The 20,427-nt window shown below is 37.2% G+C and overlaps 1 protein-coding gene across 3 annotated transcripts in view; it reads right to left on the bottom strand.

The window, feature by feature from the left end:
* Positions 1–20,427, bottom strand: part of DTNBP1 (dystrobrevin binding protein 1) — a 146,813-nt gene that overhangs the window by 94,491 nt on the left and 31,895 nt on the right. For all 3 annotated transcript variants that reach the window (XM_031012528.3, XM_019030169.3, XM_055390672.2), the window contains 2 exons: positions 16,549–16,681; positions 4,427–4,559 (listed from right to left, as the gene is read on the bottom strand). In XM_031012528.3, coding sequence (XP_030868388.1) covers positions 4,427–4,559; positions 16,549–16,681 — 266 coding nt within the window. The remainder of the gene's footprint in view (positions 1–4,426; positions 4,560–16,548; positions 16,682–20,427) is intronic.

The following is a 20,427-nucleotide window of genomic DNA, read 5'->3' on the forward strand; positions in this document are numbered from 1 at the left end:
GAAAAGTTTGATGCTAGCAGAGGTTGATTCATGGAATTTAAAGTAAGAAGTCATCTCCATAACAGCAAAGTGCAAGGTGAAGCAGCAAGTGCTGATGTAAAAGCTGCAGCAGCTTATCCAGAAGATCTAGCTACGATAACTGATGAAGGTGGCTATGCTAAACAGCAGATTGTCAACAGACAAAATAGACTTTTATTGGAAGAAGATGACACCTAGGACTTTCATAGCTAGAGAGAGGAAGTCCATGCCTGGCTTCAAACCTTCAAAGGACAGTCTGATTCTCTTGTTAGGGACTAATACAACTGGTGACTTTTAAGCTGAAGCCAATGCCTCATTTACTACTCTGAAAATCTTTGGGGGCATCCTGAAAATCCATAGAATTATGCTAAATTTACTCTGCCTGTGCTGTATAAATGTAACAACAAAGCCTGGGTGAAAGCACATCTGTTTGTGGCATAGTTTACTGAATACTTTAAGCCTACTGTTCAGACCTACTGCTCAGAAAAAAAAAAAAAAAAATTCCTTTCCAAATAATATTGCTCCTTGACAATGCACCTGGTCACCCAAGAGCTCTCATGAAGATGAATAAGAACAACGTTGTTTCATTGTTGTGAACACAACACTGATTCTGCAGCCTATGGAATAAGGAGTCATTTCAACTTTTAAGTCTTATTATTTAAGAAATACATTTTGTAAGGCTATAGCTACCATAGATAATGATTCCTTCAACGGATCTAGGTCAACTGAAAACCTCTGGAAAGGGTTAACCATTCCAGATGCCATTAAGAATGTTCATAATTAATGTGAGGAGGTCAAAATATCAAACATTAGCAAGAATTTTGAAGAAGTGGATTCCAACCCTCATGGATGACTCTGAGACGTTCAAGATTTCTGTGAAGGAAATAACTACAGATGTGGTAGAAACAGCAAGAGAACTAGAATTAGAAGTGAAGCCTGAAGATATGATTGAATTACTGCAATCTCGTGATCCAACTTAAACAGATGAGGAGTTACTTCCTATGGATGAGCAAAGGAAGTGGTTTCTTGAGAAGAAACCTACTTCTGGTGAAGATGCTGTCAACATTTTTGAAATGACAAGAAAGGACATAGAATGTTATGTAAACTGAGTTGATAAAGCAGCAGCAATGTTTGAGAGGACTGATTCCAATTTTTTAAGTAATTCTACTATGGGTGAAATGCTGTCAAACAGCAACGCATGCTGCAGAGAAATCTTTCCAGGAAGAAAGAGTCAATCGATGTAGCAAACTTCATTGTTAGCTTATTTTAATTAAGATATTGCCACAGCCATCTTAACCTTCAGCAACCACCACCTGGTAAGTCAGCAGCCATTACCATAGAGGCAAGACTCTCCACCATCAAAAAGATCACAACTCACTGAAGGCTGATGATCATCAGCAATAAAGTATTTTTAATTAAGGTATGTACATTGTGTTTTAAGACATAATGCTAGTGCACATTTAATAGACTACATACTGTATAAACATAATTTTTATATGCACTAGGAAAGCAAAAAAAAATCATGTAACTAGCTTTACTGCAGAATGCAGTGGACTGGAACAGAATCCACAATATCTTTGAGGTATTGCTATCATATGTTTCCAACAATCACATTTCAACATATCTGGATAGAAAAATCACAATATTCATATACTTTTTGTATTATGTAGCTAAAAAGCAATGGGCTATTTAAAAATATAGAATACCCATCTCTTTATAGCTGCACAAGTAATAATACGAGTCAGTCAGAGCTGGCAGCCACTGACAGAGCACTTAGCTGGTGCCAAGCACTATTCCAAGCACTTTACTGATTCCCTAAAACCCTATAATGTACTGTACTATTATTATCCCCATTTCACACACGAGAAAACCACCTTCTAGGGTCACATGACCTGTACCCAAGCTGTCCAACCTCCTGCAAAAATTTCCTCTCAAAATTCTAGGCCTTCCTACCATGTTCCTTGAAACTCTTGTTGCATTATAAACATATTTCCATGCCTAACTTCTTCACAACAGAATGTCTCTCTAACTTTTCATTTAACAATGAAGACTAGCCTGACCATTTCTACCTCTGCTATCTTCCTCTTAAGGGAAGTTCCTCTTTTCCCACGCCCACATATCAGTCTGGAAATGCCCTGGGTCACAAGGCTCACCCACTCATTCAAAAGTCCCTTCTCTAGGCCAGGCGTGATGGCTCACGCCTATAATCCCAGCACTTTGGGAGGCTGAGGCGAGTGGATCATCAGAGGTCAGGGGTTTGAGACCAGTCTGGCCAACATGGTGACACTCCATCTCTACTAAAAATAAAAAAAATTTGCTGGGCATGGTGGTGTGAGCCTGTAATCCCAGCTACTCGGGAGACAGAAGAAACACTTTAACCCAGGAGGCGGAGGTTGCAGTGAGCCAAGATCATGCCATTGCACTCCAGCCTGAGCAACAACAGTGAAACTCCATCTCAAAAAAAAAGAAAAAAAAAAAAAAAAAAAAGTCCCTTCTCTGACACGGACTCCATTCTTTTTTTTTTTGAGACGGAGTCTTGCTCTGTTGCCCAGGATGGAGTGCAGTGGCGTGATCTCGGCTCACTGCAAGCTGCGCCTCCCGGGTTCATGCCATTCTCCTGCCTCAGCCTCCCGAGTAGCTGGGACTACAGGCACCCACCACCACACCCGGCTAATTTTTTGTATTTTTAGTAGAGACAGGGTTTCACCGTGTTAGCCAGCACAGTATCGATCTCCTGACCACATGATCTGCCCGCCTTGGCCTCCCAAAGTGCTGGGATTACCGGCGTGAGCCACTGCACCTGGCCAAGGACTCCATTCTTAATGCTGCCAAATGCCCTCCTACAATCTTTGTGGGACAAATGAAATGTACAGAAAGCACCTCTGGAAAATTTGCACACATACAACCTTTTGTGAATAATTTGATCCATGGCCTCCCTGGAGCTCTTCTGAAGCTCTTCCATTTACAGCCTGCACACAACCCATCTCTCATCCCTGCCTGGCAGTCTCTCAAAGTATGGTCCACAGGCCACCCATATCAGAATTACCTAGAATGCCTGTTTCAAACCATTCTAAATTTAAACCATTCTAGAGGCTTGTGGAATAAGGAGTCATTTCAACTTTCTCCACTGGAATTAACTTTAGAATGGACTCCCCAAGGACAAAGCCCAGGAATCCCCATTTTAAATACTCTCCCCAGGTGACTCTTATGGCTCATTAACATTTAGTGCCCATCTCTAAGGATACATGACCCTGATTGAGAACTTGTGTTCTAAAATACTCATTTCTATTCATTTCTGCCTCATCCCTTGGCCTCATTCTAGAAGATTTTAACATCAATACAATAATCCACCTCATCTATGTTATTAGCTTCCTTGGGGGTAGGGGGGTGGTGGTATATTAGTGACCAGCTCCTCCTGTCCATGACAGCAACCCACTCCTGTTATTGTCACATCCTAGATCCAGAACAACTCCACTTATCAACACTCCTAACACCAAGAGTGTACTCTGCCCAACCTATCCATCTCTCTCTCCACCAAATCTGCTCTTGGGCCACAGCCAGACCCAATCCCATGACTTCCGCTTCCTCCCAACTAGCAAAGCCCGCCTCCAGCTTCAGTTCCAGAGGCGCCCAGCACAGATGACAGTCTGTCTCATGTCCTCTGAGACTGACTCCCCACGGACTTCAGAAATACCAACCCTGTACCTTCCTTCTCTGAGATGGCCACTGCAGGACTTGGGATGCCAGAGCTAGTCTAGCAGGCTGTTACCCTTAGACTCCTTTTCCATCTCCAGTTCAGGTTGGCCTAGTGATAACAGCCATTATTATAACTAATATTTACAAAGCACTAACTGAATTAGGTAACAATTAATTCGTTTAATCCTTATAACAACTCTATGATAGGGGTACATCATTATCCCCATCATAAATCAGTGACATTGAGGCCAAGAGAGATAAAATAATTTGCCTAAGGTCCCAAAGGTAGTGTGTGACCGAGCTGAGATTTGAAGCCCTCCAGCCCCTTTCCACAGCCTGAGCTCATGTTTCTTCCCTTCTGCTCTAGTAATGGAGGAGAAGAGCAGGAAAAGAAAAGAGCAACCCACTCATTTGCCTCTTGGAGAAAACTAGCTCAGGGCTCCTATTTTGCTGGAAAACTTTGCCCTGTGCTCCACTCCTTCATCTTTATATTTGGGATTCATGTTTTACCTTCTCCTGAGTTTTTTATAACTCATTTCCAAAAGATGGCAACAGACAGTGGTTTTTAAAAAAAGTTTTGGAAAGCTTATTTATCAGTTTTATGTTGAAACCTTTGTCTTTTATCAGCCGGGACTTCTAAAGAGTAGCATGTAAAGTAATATGGAAAACTTCGAGACTGAAATGAATACTGTGGCAAACTTTTCAAACTCACCTCTTATTTTTCTTGTAATTCTCCAGTTGCTGGGACTGCATATGTTTGCATCTTTCTAATTCACACTGCCCACATAAGTCTTCCAGATGCAGCAGGTTGTTCTCTACCTCCTCAAAACTCGCCTCTAAATGAGCTGAAAGTATATAAAAATAAACAGACCTCACAAGTCAGAATCCTCGATCATGATGAATACAAAAAGTATCAAAAAGGTAAAAGTTCACATTGTTGAGATTGTTTTGCATTTTTAATGTTTTTTATTAAACTTTCTTGAAGCAAAATAAAATACACTGGCCAACATTAAAACATAATTCAAATTACTTTTTTGACTACATTTCAAACATTTTCAAGAAACAACTTTCCTAAACACTTATTAACCAGGAAGACAAAGAAATGGAGAAACATTATCTTGATTAACGTAATGCTATATCCTAATGATCCCATATACCACATGTGAATAACCAATTTTCACATGAGAAGAATATGGTAAAATATAATTAACACAAATTATACCTAACTTAACCTAATTACACCTATACTTAACTAACTTAATATCTGTGTTTCTAAATTACGTTAGCATTTGTTTTGCCTCTGGCACATCACATACACAAATCTTCAAGGCACAGTAGATATGCACAAATACTTGGTAAGCATGAGTTACCAGGCTACTCAGCGGTTGGGTGAGGAACAGACTTCGCTCTGCCTGTCAGGTGACTAGTCTTTCACTACTCCACTCTGCTGCTAGGCCACAGAGCCTTGCAGCTGTATTGGAACATGAAGATCACCCACTCAAACCTTTCACTGAGAAGATTCAAGACTAAAGCCTAGAAAAACAAATACAGTGCCTTGCCCAAGCAAGCTAGTGAAGGGCCACACGGCCAGTGAAGGGCAGTCAGGAATCCAAACTGAATCCCTCTCACATTACACTAATTTCCAATTGACAGGATGCTAAGTAAACTGAGATTGTAGGGGCAAGGATTAATTGTTTTCTTATATGAAAGAAAAGCTTTCGAGGTCAAAGATTTGAGAACTCAGAGCCTCATAACTAGTTATCTATTATTCACTGACATATGCCAGTCACTGTGCCAGTCACTGTGATACAAAGATGAAAAAGACAGTCCTGGAGCTCAAGGAGCTTACAGGAGAGGGGAGGTATATTTCAATGGCAACAGAGCATGACAGAGTAAGGCATGAGGTGCCGCAGGAACTCAAAGGAGTGGCATCTAACACAGATGAGGGAAAGCTCAGCCAGAAATGACTCCCAAGTCGGGAAGTAACAGCGATCCAGTGGGGAAGGGAGCAGTGAAGAACAAGTTGGCTGTGCAGCCTTCCAGTCTTGGGTTCACTTAAACGGCTACAATATAATTCCTTCATTTACGTACTAGCTTTTTATATGACTTTCTAAACTAGCTTTCACAGCATTTAGGTTTGAGGCAAACTCCTCAAATTTCAACTTACAATTATAGGTTTATTGTAATGCAAATTTTTGCCGTTTTTTGAAGTCCTAGAGAGAGCAATTAGGCACAAGAAAGAAATAAAGACATCCAAACAGGAAAGGAGGAAGTCAAAATGCCTCTGTTTGCAGATGACATGATCTTATGTATAGAAAACTCTAAAAGCACCACCAAAAAAAACTTTCAGAACTTGATAAATAAATTCAGTAAAGCTGCAGGATACAAAATCAATATACAAAAATCAGTAGCATTTCTACACACCAACAATGAAATTGCAGGGGGGAAGAAATCAAGAAAGCAGTCCCACTTACAATAGTTACAAAAAATTACAATACTTAAGAATAAATTTAACCAAGGGAAGGAAAGAGCCAGGTGTGGTGGCTCACACCTGTAATCTCAGCACTTTGGGAGGCTGAGGCAGGAGGATCGCTTGAGCCTAGGAGTTTCAGATCAAGGGGATGAAAGATCTCTACAAGACAAACTATAAAACACTAATGAAACAAGTTGAAGAAGACACAAAAATGAAAAGACATCCCCATGTTCATGCATTAGAAGAATATTGTGAAAATGATCATGCTGCCAAAAGTGATCTACAGATTAAATGCAATCCCTATCAAAACACCAATGACATTCCTCACAGAAATAGAAAAAAAAAAATTCTAAAACTCATATGGAATCACACAAGACCCTGAATAGCCAGAGCAATCCTGAGTAAAAATAACAAAGCTGGAATCATCAGATTGTCTGACTTCAAAATATACTACAAAAAGCTATAGTAACCAAAACAGCATGATGCTAGCATAAAAACAGACATGCTGGAACAGAACAGAGAACCCAGAAAACCCACAAATAAATCCACGTATTTATAGCCAACCAGTTTTTGACAAAGGCACCAAGAACATTCATTGGGAAATACATGGTCTCATCAATAAACGATGCTGGGATAAGCGAATATCCATATGCAGAAGAATGAAACTAGACCCCTAACTTTCACCCTATACAAAAAATCAACTCATAATGGACTAAAGACTTAAATGTAAGAGCTGAAACCACGAAACTACTAGAAGAAAACATATGGGAAACATTTCAGAACATTGGTTTGGACAAAGATTTTATGGAGAAGACCTCAAGACACAAGCGACAAAAGCAAAAATCGACAAACTAGATTGTATCAAACTAAAAAGCTTCTGCCTGGAAAAAAAAAACATCAAGACTGAAAAGACAACCAGCAAAATGGGAGAAAATACCTACAAACTACTCATCCCACAAGGGATTAATATCCTTTCCTTTGAATATATCCCTAGTACTGGGACTGCTGGCCATATGGTGTTCTATTTTCGTTTTGTTTTGTTTCAGAGGAACCTCCATACTATTTTTCATAATGGCCCTATAATTAAAATTCCCAAGAAATTCTTACACAAGGAACCCAAACAATGCAACAGCAAAAAATAAAAATTAAAAAAAATCCTATTAAAAAATGGGCAAATGAACTGAATAGACATCTCTCAAAAGAAGGTACATGAATGGCCAAGAGGTATATGGAAAAACGTTCAACATCACTAATTATAAAGGAAATACAAATCAAAACCACAATGAGATATCATCTCACCCTAGTTAGAATAGCTATTGCTACATGGAAATAACAGGCACTAGGGACTCCAAAAAGGGGGGAAGGGTGGGAAGGGACAAAGATGGAAAAACTACCTATTGGGTACAACGTTCTCTGTTTGGGTATTGGGTACACTACAAGCCCAATCTCCTTCAATATGCAATACAGCCACACAACAAACAAGCACATGTACCCCCTTACCCCCTAAAACTAAAAAAAAAAAAAAGAATAGCTATTAGCGAAAAGACCAAAAATAACAAATTCTGGCAAGAACACGGAGAAACAGGAGTTCTCATACGCTGTTGGCGGGAATTTAAATTAGTATAGCCACTGTGGAAAACAGTATGGAAGTTCCTTAAAAATTCAAAAGTAGAACTACCATATGACCAGCAGTCCCACTACTATCGGGAATACAGCCAAGGGAAAGGAAATCAGTATGCTAAAGCATTATCTGCACTCCCATGTTCATTGCAGCTCTATACACAATAGCCAAGATATGAATTCAACCTAAGCATCCATCAATAGATGAATGGATAAAGAAAATGTGTTATGTATAAACGATGGAATACTATTCAGCTGTAAAAAAGATTTAAGTACTATCATTCACAGCAACATGGATGAGCCTCGAGGACGTTATGTTAAGTGAAATAAGCCAGGCACAGAAAGATAAATACTGTATGTTTTCACCCACATGTGGAAGCTAAAAACGTTGATCCCAGGGAAGTAGAGGGTAGAACAGTGCTTACTAGAGGCTGCTGGGGAGGTGGGCAGTAGCCAAAGGTTGGTTAACAGATACAAAATTACAGCTAGATAGGAAGAATAAGTTCTAGTATTCTATAGCACTGTAGGGAGAGTATAACAATTTACTGTACATGTTCAAATACCAAAAGAGTGGATTTTGAATGTTCCCAAAACAAAAAAATGATGTTTGAGGACATGGATATGCCGACTACCTTGATTTATTACACACTGTGTACATGTATCAAAAATTACACTGTGCCCTATAAATATACACAATTATGTGTCAATAAAAAATAATAATAAAAGCAAAAAATATATGTAAATACTTAAAAATTTTTTAAAAGAAAAGACAAGGCAGAAACCAGGAGAAAATCATTGCAGAACATACATGATAAAGGACTGTTATCCAAAATATTACAAAGTACTCAATTTGCAACTGAGGGACAGTCTACAAAATATCTGATCACTATGTCTCAAAAAATTGTCATGGTCATCAAAAACAAAAAATGTTTGAGAAACTGTCAGAGCCAGGAGGAGCCTAAGAAGACAAGATGACTAAATTTAATGTGGTCTCCTGAATGAGATCTTGGAACTGAAAATAATATTAAGTTAAAAAAAATTAATAAAGTATGAATTTTTATTAATGAAGATTTTATTTTTAATTAATCTTTGTTTGATCCAAACAGCTATTAGATAATCCAGAAGTGTTGACATTTTCTCTTTTTATCCTCCTCTCAAGCATTTATCCTTTGAGTTAGAAACAATCCAATTACATTCTTTAAGTTATTTTAAAATATACAATTAAGTTATTATTGGCAATAGTTACCCTACTGTGCTATAAAATAGTAGGTCTTATTCCTTTTTTTTTTTTTGACACTTTCTAATATCCTAAATTTTAACTCTACTAAATATTTGTGCTTATAAAAACTCCCTCTCCTCTCTGCTAGGGTGTAAGGCTTAAAAACACGAATTTGGTCGGGGGGAATAACATTTTATTCAAAAGTGAAAATTTGATGACAAGTACTTTAGCAGTTTTTTTCAGACATTTTAGGTACTGACTTTTATCATATTAATATATCACTGTAAACCACTGGTAAATCTGGAAAAGGCTAATAATAATGTAGTTCATGGTGGTTTTGAATCTAGCTTCAGGGACCACATCAAACAGCTATTATATGTGATTATGGAACGCTTAAATGAAACAATTTGTAAAATCTAAATTTTAGCCAATAACTATATTTAAGATTTTAAAGAATGTCATAAATGGTACATAAGGAGTTTATATGGGGGAATCAGCCAAAATGATGTACTGCCATTTATATATATATATATATTTTTTGTAGAGACGAGGCCTTACTATGACCTGGCTGGTCTTGAACTCCTGGGCTTGAGCGATCTTCCTGCGTTGGCCTCCCAAAGTGCTGGAATTACAGGTGTGAGCCACCCCACCCAGCCTACATTGTTTTTTGTTTTATTAAATGAAAAACTGACTAGAAGATTCAGCTTGGGAGCTAGTACTCCTAGTACTAAAGAAGCAATATTCAGCTCATTCTGTTATAACTAGTCTGACATGGTCTTAAAATGTATAAAAGACTATCTTAGCTAATAGGATTATTTAAAAGGCTGTTTCATTTTGATTAGTGATAAAAACTAGAATAGTTAAATTTAATATTGACTCCATTTAATTCTAAGCTACTTGGTGCATTCAGTATCGTGCACGTATGCTTAGCATATGGGGGACTGGTTAAGAGCTAGGCTTTGAAGCACAAGCTTAAAAACCCAGCTCTGCTCCTGCCAGATGAGATGCAATGTGATACCTCATCTGTGAAGAGAGAGCTAACAACACATATCTTGCAAAGCTGTTAAAAGGATTAAATGAGCCGAATTACCTAAACTTAATACTTGACAGTTAGTAAATAATTAATGTTTGAATATAAAAAATAGAGAAAATTTTTAGATTAGCTAAGTTTTATATTTAATAAAAGTCATTGAAAACTAATAATTTCATTGACCAGTAATGATCATGATGTAAACAAGATCTACGGATCTATTAGATCAAAATGTCAACAACATTTTCATTTTTACCTTACAAACTTACACACCTATAAGTTATTTTCCAGGCTATAGTCTTAGACTTAAGATCTCCTACAGGTAAAAGGAATTAAATTTCAAATGATTTTTCTGAAAAGAAACTATGTAATGGAGCCAACAATTATTCTATGCTGGAAAATGTGTATGTCCTTTTTACCTTTTTAATCTTTATCTGGACAGATGGCAATTTCCATTTAGATTCTAGCTCTGTTGGTTGACTACAGAGCTAATGAGGCCAGGAACTTAAATGAGGTTGATCTCTAGGCAGGCCAATTAATTTCTCACAGACAGAAATTCTGTTCTAGGTACAAATTGTACTTGCTGCCCTAGTCACTCTTTTGTTAATAACGTGGGGACCAGATGAAAACATGTGAGTGGTTTACCAACCTGGAATTCCTAATGAGAAACAAACTGTACATACTTCTGAATAGGACGGCCTCATGCTCTTGTGCTGAATGACAAATTTAGACTAAAAATGCTTGAAATAGTCAGTGGTCATTTCACTGCTAACACCAAATTCATATTTATGTTCTCCCCTTTAAAAAGCTTCACAGGCTCCCCAGCCCTTTCAAGTTAAACTCCTTATCATTCAGAGAGCTACTGCTCTCTGGCCACAAACTGTGTTTACTTCACTTCTTTCCTTCACATATTCTACATTACAGCAAAACAAGATGAGTCCTGAGCGTTGGTGCCTCCTCCTCCTTGCCTCTGCCTGTCCCTAATCCCGGCCTGTCTTTTCAGGCTTAGGCCAGTGGCAGCCCGCCCTCCTCCCACAGGGCTCCCTTCCTCTTCTGTGCTTCCCCAGACCTTTCAGCCTCACAGAGGACTCACATTCTGACTGATATCATCCAACCAGTTGTGTACTCTCATATCTCTCAGGAATCAGTAAGGGCCTTAAAGGTGCAGACTGTATTTTTGCTTTTTTGCTATCCCCTAATAACCCTGCCTGTTGAATTCAATAAAGAATAATTTCTGGTGTTAGAATGATTTTATTACTCTAACATGTAAAATAAGTGAGAAGGCAAAACTATTCATGGTCATCTAGTTTAAATATTAAGAGATTATGCCAAATTTTGTAAAAGAATAAACATGAGCAGGGAACTTAGAAAACATTAAACAACATGATGATACTTTTAGTATATTAAACCAGGTCACATTATCAGTGACTTAAAACAGAAGAAATGATGAAAATTTTCCATTTTAACACTTAGCAGACTTGAAATCAGTAACAAAATATAAAAGAATTGCATTGAAAAAAATAAAGGTTCATCCCCTCTTATACTAAAAACTTAAAAAAGCTCTTCATATAATAATGACAAGTACATACGTAATGTGTATTCCGAATATTTTATGTTGAATTTAAGTTAGCAGAAATTTAATTTCCCTGTCACAGCCTGCTCATTTCCTGTTGCAAAACAAGTTGCATATATGAGTACATTTGGTAACCAACTTAGGATGCATATACATAAAATACTAGCAGGACTCCATGGACACAAATATACCTTTACAAGAAGCTCAAGCCTCACCATTTTGCTCGCTATAACAACAGCATATGTCTCATTTAGTGATCAGTGAAAGAGATAGGTAGAATTTTATTGTGAAAAGCCATTTGGGAATGCCTGACAGCTGTGCAAAAAAGAACTTCACAAATCTTTGCAAGAAGGCCGTCCCAGAGGAAAAGCAATTCTGTTTGGAATTTTTCTTTGTGCCATTTGTTTCAAATACATATCATCTGTAGTGTAACCACTGATATATAAAGAATGAAGCAGCACACTAAAATTATTTCCCACTTAATGAGTTATTTTCTAACAAAATAATTAGCCTCATGGAACAAAGAACTCTCCTTGGCTGCAAACCCATAGGTCACAGAGGCCAGGTACTGAAAGACCACAAGACTGTTCAAATGCTTACGTTACACTTTTATGTACTCAGGTAATAAGGTAATGATGGTAATGAATAAGGAAACTTTAAGAAGTACATTAACTTGCAAAAGCCATTATGGAACAAATGAGATCTATGTAGTAGCCTAAAAGGTGTCTAAGAGAATTAATGTGCCTCTTGAAGGGTCTAGCCTCAGAAAGGAACCTGGACATCTGATAATCTAGTCCATGAAAAACTGACAGAGCTATCATAATCTCTCTGTTAGATGCCCTCTAAAATTCTGTATAGAAAAAAGCAAAATAATACTGTATCAGGCTAGGTCAAACCAAAAGAAAAACACAAACTCAGTATACGGCTGCTATTCTCTTATATCTAAGAATTCTTATCTAAGAATTAACAGCATCTTCTGGCTGGGTACAGTGGCTCAATCCTGTAATGCCAGAGCTTTGGGAGGCTGAGGCAGGAAGATCGCTTGAGTCCAGGAATAGTCTGAGGCTGCAGTGAGCTATGATCACATCACCATGCTACAGCCTGGACAACAGAGTGAGACTCTGTCTCTTAAAAAAATTAAAATTTCAAAACAAAAACAAAACCCAGAATCTTCTGTTCTAGATGAAGGGAACAGTCTTTTAAAAATAGGTCATATAAAATAAACTAAGAGAAAATTCAAAGACAAGGCTTTAACAGTTTGAACTTCAATAAAGGAATAGGATTATACTACCCTCTAGTGGAAGTTCAAGATAATTCAGTATATACTTTTCAAACATATTTTTCCAGTTTTATGATTAAAAAGCACTGTGGTTTTTCACAGAAAAAGAAAGTGCATAGAATCTGGATAAAAATATTACATTGTATGCTTACACACCTTCAATGTACAGAATACTAATATCACCACATTGAATCTTGTGGTTTTGCATTCTAAACTGTTTTGCAGCACAAGCTAAACTGCCTAACATCCATCCAAACCCTCGTGTCACAGAATAATGGTTTTGTGAATTCGCAAAGGCTAGAGAGGCCCCCATTAGAACGTCAGCATCTTGATGGCAGGTGCCCAGCCTTATTCACTGCTGCGTGTCCAGAGTCTGTACACAGTGCGTGGTGTGTGGCAGATGCCCAGCATGTACCAGGCACTGTGCTAAGTGGTTACGTTTGTCATCTCCTTTAATCCTCCAAATACCTACAAGACAGGTATGCTCATCGTCATTTTGCAGACAAGAAAACTAAAGCTTGGAGCCATTGAGAAATCTGCACAGTTTTTAAAGTGAGGAAGTTGGATTGGGAGCCAAACCCGGATCTGAGTTCATAGCCCTTGTTTTCCAGTTCCCAGCATACCCTTATTACTTATTTTTAAAACGACAAACCTTATCAGTAAGTATCAACTAAATAGGCTCCTGTAAGCTGGACTGAAGCCAATATGAATGGATCATCTGTTGTAACTTAACAATTCCCAAGGGGCTAGGTACCAGGAGCCGTATTAATGAAGCCATGGGATAACACAGCTAAAAGCATCATCAAAAGTCCAAATTGCTCACATAAGATAAATCCTTTACCCTTCAATAAAAGCAGGGCCTCTAGAGAGCAAAGTAAGACCAAAAGAGTGAAGCAGCCTGGAAAATGGAGGGACTGACAGGATATGGTGTTACATTTGACACTGAAAGGGCAACAAGTTCAAAGAAGTTAGGGGAACCCTGTGACTAAATATAATCGGTTACCATTTTCTTCTAAGTTTGTTTTTATTTTTTATTATTGCTTAACTATTTAAGCTTTGTAATATTATGTCAAGGTATTTGGGTAATAATAGGAGAGATTTTGAGGCTTCCAAAAAAAAAAAAACCCCAGTAAATGAGTGAGCATTTAAAACACTAAATGTTTCCAAAATCTAAGACTGATACATAAATGCATCAAAATGAATTCATAAAGTACATTAATGGTACAGATACATGTTTACACAACTCACTCCATCAAATTTGGCTTCAAAGTGTTTGTTTTCCTACTGTAAAGAATATCGTCAGCAATGATTCTATAAAGCTTAAATTGCTTAGCTAAAAGCCTCATGATTTTAAAACAACTCTCTCTGGGCTTATTCTAGGCCAACAAATACTAACTAGGTCTCTAAAATTCCAAGTTTTGATATGCTATCTTCCACAGTCATTCATTACTAATTATAAATATCAGGCAAATAACAGCAATAGATTAAAACCCAAAGGAAGCATGTATTTCAAAGGCTAACAGATAATTCAGATTGGCAACATATATGAAAAACAACCATCCAGACATACCTTCTAAAAAAAACTGAACTCTCTAAAAAGAGCTCAATATCGGTTAGACATAGATGAGAGGAAAAAAATGACTCAAATTAATTTAGCAGTGATTAACCAGAACAGTATATCAGATAAGGTTTTAGCTTTCATTTGTCTTTAGTGTTAGATGTTCTCAGATTACTAAAAAAGAGAGGATTCAAGTGAACATTTGGAAGGCCTATCTTGTGCATTTAAGAAGCCAAAATGCAGTTTCTGAAGAATAAGGTCATGTGTCACTAAACATCAAACATTTTTCAGGATATTAGAATCCTAATTGGGAATGAACATACAATATATTCTATGAAAGACTTATAGAGACTGCATTTTCTAAACAGAATTGACTATGAAAATAATGAGAATTGTGGCAGAATGCATTTAATCAATAGAGTGGTATTAAGCAAACAACAACTATCCATAAACAGATTTACTCTCAGCTGGGGAAATAAAAGAGGTTATCATAAGAGAACATGTCTGCAAAGAAACATACAACCAATGAAAAGCAAGTGACTCAAAGAGATACAGGAAGATAAGCTGAAGAAAGTGGCTAAGAAGAATGTTCCAAACACCTTAAAGGCTATGTCCAAGGCTTGGGAAGGACCATTACTATACCTGTAAGAGGAAACCAATGCAGAGGGCAATCACAGCCATTTTACATTTCTCTAAGACCCAGAATCTCTTTTCCATGCCCTGCCTTCAGAAATAACAAAACACTGACCCTGAAAGGCATGGCAACAGCCAGGGGACTTGAAGAATACAGTTCATAGAGACCTACTGAGAGCTCCCATCCCACTGCCTCATCACCTCATCCTACTGCCTCATACTGATATTGAGGATATCATCAATGTGGTTGGAATCCTAGATGCATTTATAAATTTTATGATTCTGAGCAAGTTGCAACCTCTCCAAGCCTTAGTTTATCTGTAAATTGGGAATAATAAAAGCTACTTTTGTGGGGTTCTTGTGAGAATTACAGATAGTATCTGTAAATCATCTAATCATCTCTGACATACAGTAGGTGCTATAAACATTAGCTACTGTTATCAGCAACAGCACTCCAAATACTACGTATCTATTTTGTTCACACACAAAAAACTGTCTTAGGACTTGCCAATTACTTGCCTTGTAAATCAGTCTTGTTTTGCTTTGAATAAGGCAATATTAAAAACAGGAGGAGATAATAGGGTATCTTTAGCTTCCCACCTAAAAGACTAAAACAGGTTATTAGCTCATACAGACAGCTCCTACCTCCTACTTTACTAAGATCTTAAGCTTGATTAGGAAATAGTAAGCTGCAATATTATCCTTAGATGTGGCATCATCAAACATAAAGATAATTTTCTGAATATAAACCCAAGAAAAAAAGAATACCAACATAATCCATCCAAATGAACAAGGACAAAAAAATAAATTTCCACAGAGTATAAATTTAGCCAAACAGGTACCCTAATTTACTTTGTTGTTGTTGTTGTTGTTTGAGACAAGGTCTCACTATGTTGCCCAGGCTGGATTCAAACTCCTGGGCTCAAGCAATCCTCCTGCCTCAGTCTCCAGAATAGCTGCAATTGCAGGCACGTGCCACCACACCCAGCACAAGTACCCTCATTTAACCAGGTTTGTTTGATCTCCAATCTGTTTGAAGAGAAAAAAAATACACTACAAGACATGAAGTTCTAGCAGATCTAAATTTTAAAAGCAACAATTTCTGGAATGCTTTCTACAGTCAGGACAAAGTCACCTAATCCATTTTCTATATGTATGCTTTTGAACAGAGACCAAATGTCAACAAAGACAACCTGAGTCACTTTAAGAATCAACATAATTATAATTATGTGTCCTGAGCTGACCTGAGGCAGAAACAGAACTAATTTCTACACTTCACATCATTTTCTGTCGAATTCTCAACTAATCAAAATATGAAATCATGATTTTCCAAAAAATCCTGTTAACCCAGAATTTCATGTGTTCCTGAAAAGCTCTGAAATTACACCAAACCCTGCCCAAGTTGTTTTCATTCCTAAAAGTAATGTACAATGAAAACATTGGACTTACTCAGATTTGCTGTCATGGATTCTAAGTCTGCGATTAAAGCTGGGAGCTGCTGGAGCTGCTCTTGCAGCTCCACGAGGCTTGTCTTTTTCTTCTCCCAGTGCGCAGAAAGCATGACCACCTCGCTATCCACCAGCTGCAGCACACAAGAGGGGGGGGGGGGGGGAAGTGAAACCAGGTTTTAGGCACAAAGAAAGTACAGTTAACGTAATGAGATTTAATGTTATCTTTAACAACCCCTCTACTCAGTAGAGATTACGGTACATTCTAAAAGAGACTGAAGTTGTTTTCATTTTTAGAAAAGAAACAACTTAATATTCAGTGCAGGAAACCTCAAATTACTGCTTGTATCAGTGCATCTTAACCCACAGAAGAGAAAGTTTAAAAATGACTTCAGAAGTCACTTCTAAGTATACCCTGTTTTAAGCAGACCATGTATTTGAAAATCTAAATCTAGAAAAAAAAACAAAAACAAAAAAACTACCACTAACAACCAAAAAGAAAACAAACATAAAACATAATTAACGGGTAATTATTGGCTTTACAAAAGGAAGTCTTCAAAGAAAAGTTCCCTAATACATTTAGAATATACCATGATTCAATTTACATTTAAACAGGAATACTTATTGCATAAAGTATATAAAGGAATTTTGAGGAAACTGGCCAATTCCAGAATTCCAGAAAAAGAGGAAATGATTTAAGTTAATGAGGAATTCAGCAGATGTAAAGGGTTCCTAATAGCAAGGTTGTGAAATTCTAGAATAGCCTAAGATAATTCTAACTTCTTTTGCTAAAGACTATAAAGAAAATGACAGACATTAGTTTCTCCCAGACAATTCTGTTTTGGTCTTAACATAGTGGGAGGGACAAGGGCCTAGAAAGACTTAGAAGGAGCAAGAAGAGGTGATCTTTTGAAAATATCAACATGAATAAGCAAGAACTGTGGAAAAAACTCCATAATCTGTACAATAAAAAATAAAGGTAACAAAACCCATTATATGACAGAAGAAAATGAATTTGAGTATTCAAAACAGACAATTTGTACATCTCAAGATTAAGGTTCTCTCTCTTTTTTTTTTCCTTTTTTTTTTTTTTTTTTTTTTTTGAGACGAAGTTTCACTCTTGTTGCCCAGGCTGGAGTGCAGTGGTGCTATCTTGGCTCACTGCAACCTCCGCCTCCCAGGTTCATGCGATTCTCCTGCCTCAGACTCCCCAGTAGCTGGGACTACAGGCACCTGCCACCACACCAGGCTAATTTTTTGTATTTTTAGTAGAGACAGGGTTTCACCAAGTTGGCCAGGCTGGTTTTGAACTCCTGGCCTCAAGCAATGCACCCATCTTGGCCTCCGAAAGTGTTAGGATTATAGGCATGAGCCACTGTGCCCGGCCAGGATTAAGGCTCTTTAAGAGTTAGAATCTGAATACAACTGATTCTTACTAAGTTCCACTTAAATATTAAGAAAGAACTTTGGAGGAATGAATATATCAAAGATACAAAATTATTTGTATGTAGTACTAGATTGTTTTTGTTCGTACATTTCACTATAGTAGGAATTCTCATTTGAAATAAAGAACTAAGCTATGACACATCTCCCTGTGGTTTCTCAGCCCACGCTGGAGGGATAAACACATAAATCTCTCACATTCAAGCCTCAACTGAGCTGGGAGGCCACACCAAGTTTCACGCAAACTGCATTTCTCATTATTTTTGTGTATTTAAAAATGTCTGTTGACAACTGGTCTTTAAAAACATCTTTAAAAGTAGCTTAAACATACTGAAAAAAACAGCTAAAATGCAGTAAGGAAACCAAAGCTTGAAACAAGGATCTATGTTCACAAAATTCATTTATAATATTCCACAAACTTCCACTGACCACCCACTATTTGCTAAGCCCTATTTTGGATACTGAAGATGTAATGATTCCTGCCCTCTTATTGTTTATACTTCAGTGGCAGCCCTCATAAATTCTCTTAACTTCAGATTTTAAACTCTAAAAAAAAATTCCTATATTATGGGCTATTTTGGTTTATAATTTGAAAACTCTAGAATAAATAATTTTTAGATATTAACCATTTCTTACTGAAAATTAAAGTGCAATGTTTAAATATTAAAATTTAACTACAGTTTAGTTCATACCTGCAATAAAACTGAAAATTAAATTCTGAATATAGAATATAAGCATATGTAGAAAAACTATATCAGAAAACACTAAACTATCACTTAAGTTTAAAAGCATGGAAGGGTAAACAGATTCTCCGAAATTATCAATAATTATACAATACTAAAACATTTTGAACATTTTCTAAGTACCAGACCCTGTGCTAAGTAATTTACATATATTATCTCATTTAAACCACACAGCAACTCTATACACTAAGCAATATTATAATCTCCATTATACAGATTTTAAAAATTGAGGTGTAATGGAAGTTAAGTTACTTCCTCAAGGACCACAGTGGACTTAGATTCCATCCCAGGGAATTTGACAGTAAGCCTATGTCCTTAATCAACCTACTAGGGATTGTGCTATAGTGGTATATAAAGGGAAGAAGAAAAGTAAAAATCTAGCAAAAGAAAGGGTTCTGAAAAACTGTACTGTTACTTATTCATTTTATCATGTGTAATTTCTTAATGATAAAAAAAAAGCTATCTCCGGAAGTTCAATTTATCCACCTTGAAGTAACTCAGAATAAACTGAGATTCACCCCCAGGAAATTAAGTTTAAGGAGCAAGACAAACCCATAGTGCTTTATTCCAAAATTCTTTCTGGCAGATATTGAGGTTAGGAGAAGGAAGAAAAAACACACCAATGATGAAAAGGTACACCAATGATGTAGAATAGGATCTTAGCATAAAACTCAGCAGTTCAGAGTTTTAAGGAACATATCATTTTATTTGATTTCCACACAAGTTTGATAAGCAGAATAAGTAGTATTAAGCCATTTTATAGATGAGAAAACTAAGAGAGGCCATGTTATCTGCCCAAGTTCAACAGGTATTTGTGCAGCAAGGAGCAGAAACCAGGATTTCCAACACTAAGTTCAGTTCACTTTCTGCCAGTGAAACAGTCAAATTCAACTGGCTTAATGTCAAACTGTTAAACAAAACCATGAATCCTGAAAGTTCAATTTGAAGGCAAGCTAATATTTCACAATAACAGGAGAGGCAAAACACTGAAAGTCTAACTTTAGAAAACTGCCCTCAGAGTTTAAGCCCTAAGTATTAACTATTTATGGTATTTTTTTAATACACTGCTAAAGGAGAAAAAAAAAATCGAAACCCTTGTTTAGAAAAAGCCTAGACAGGCTGGGTGCGGTGGCTCACGCCTGTAATCCCAGCACTTTGGGAGGCTGAGGCTGGCAGATCATGAGGTTGAGAGATCGAGACCATCCTGGCCAACATGGTGAAACCCCGTCTCTACTAAAAATACAAAAATTAGCTGGGCATGGTGGCATATGTGCCTGTAGTCCCAGCTACTCGGGAGGCTGAGGCAGGAGAATCGCTTGAACCTGGGAGGCAGAGGTTGCAGAGAGCCAAGATTGCACCACTGCACTCCAGCCTGGAGACAGATCGAGACTCCGTCTCAAAAAAAAAGAAAACAAGCCTAAACAACAAAGTTACCTTTGATCACAGCTGCTTGTTTTATAAACTATTGCTCTGAATTCTAAGACTATATAGTTATAATAATTAGCTTTAAAGTAGATGAGTATAAAATAATTTGTTAAACAAGATGGAATTGTCCAAAAGTATATTTGCCCCAGGAGGTTATGCTGTTTAGGTAAAGCCCACCAAAGACACATGAGCAGTCTGACAAAATAAATTTACAAAATGACAAGTTTAATACTATGCATACTAAAGATATACATTTAAATATTTACATA

This window comes from Gorilla gorilla, chromosome 5 (assembly GCF_029281585.2).
Source record: "Gorilla gorilla gorilla isolate KB3781 chromosome 5, NHGRI_mGorGor1-v2.1_pri, whole genome shotgun sequence".
Taxonomy (NCBI): domain Eukaryota; kingdom Metazoa; phylum Chordata; class Mammalia; order Primates; family Hominidae; genus Gorilla; species Gorilla gorilla.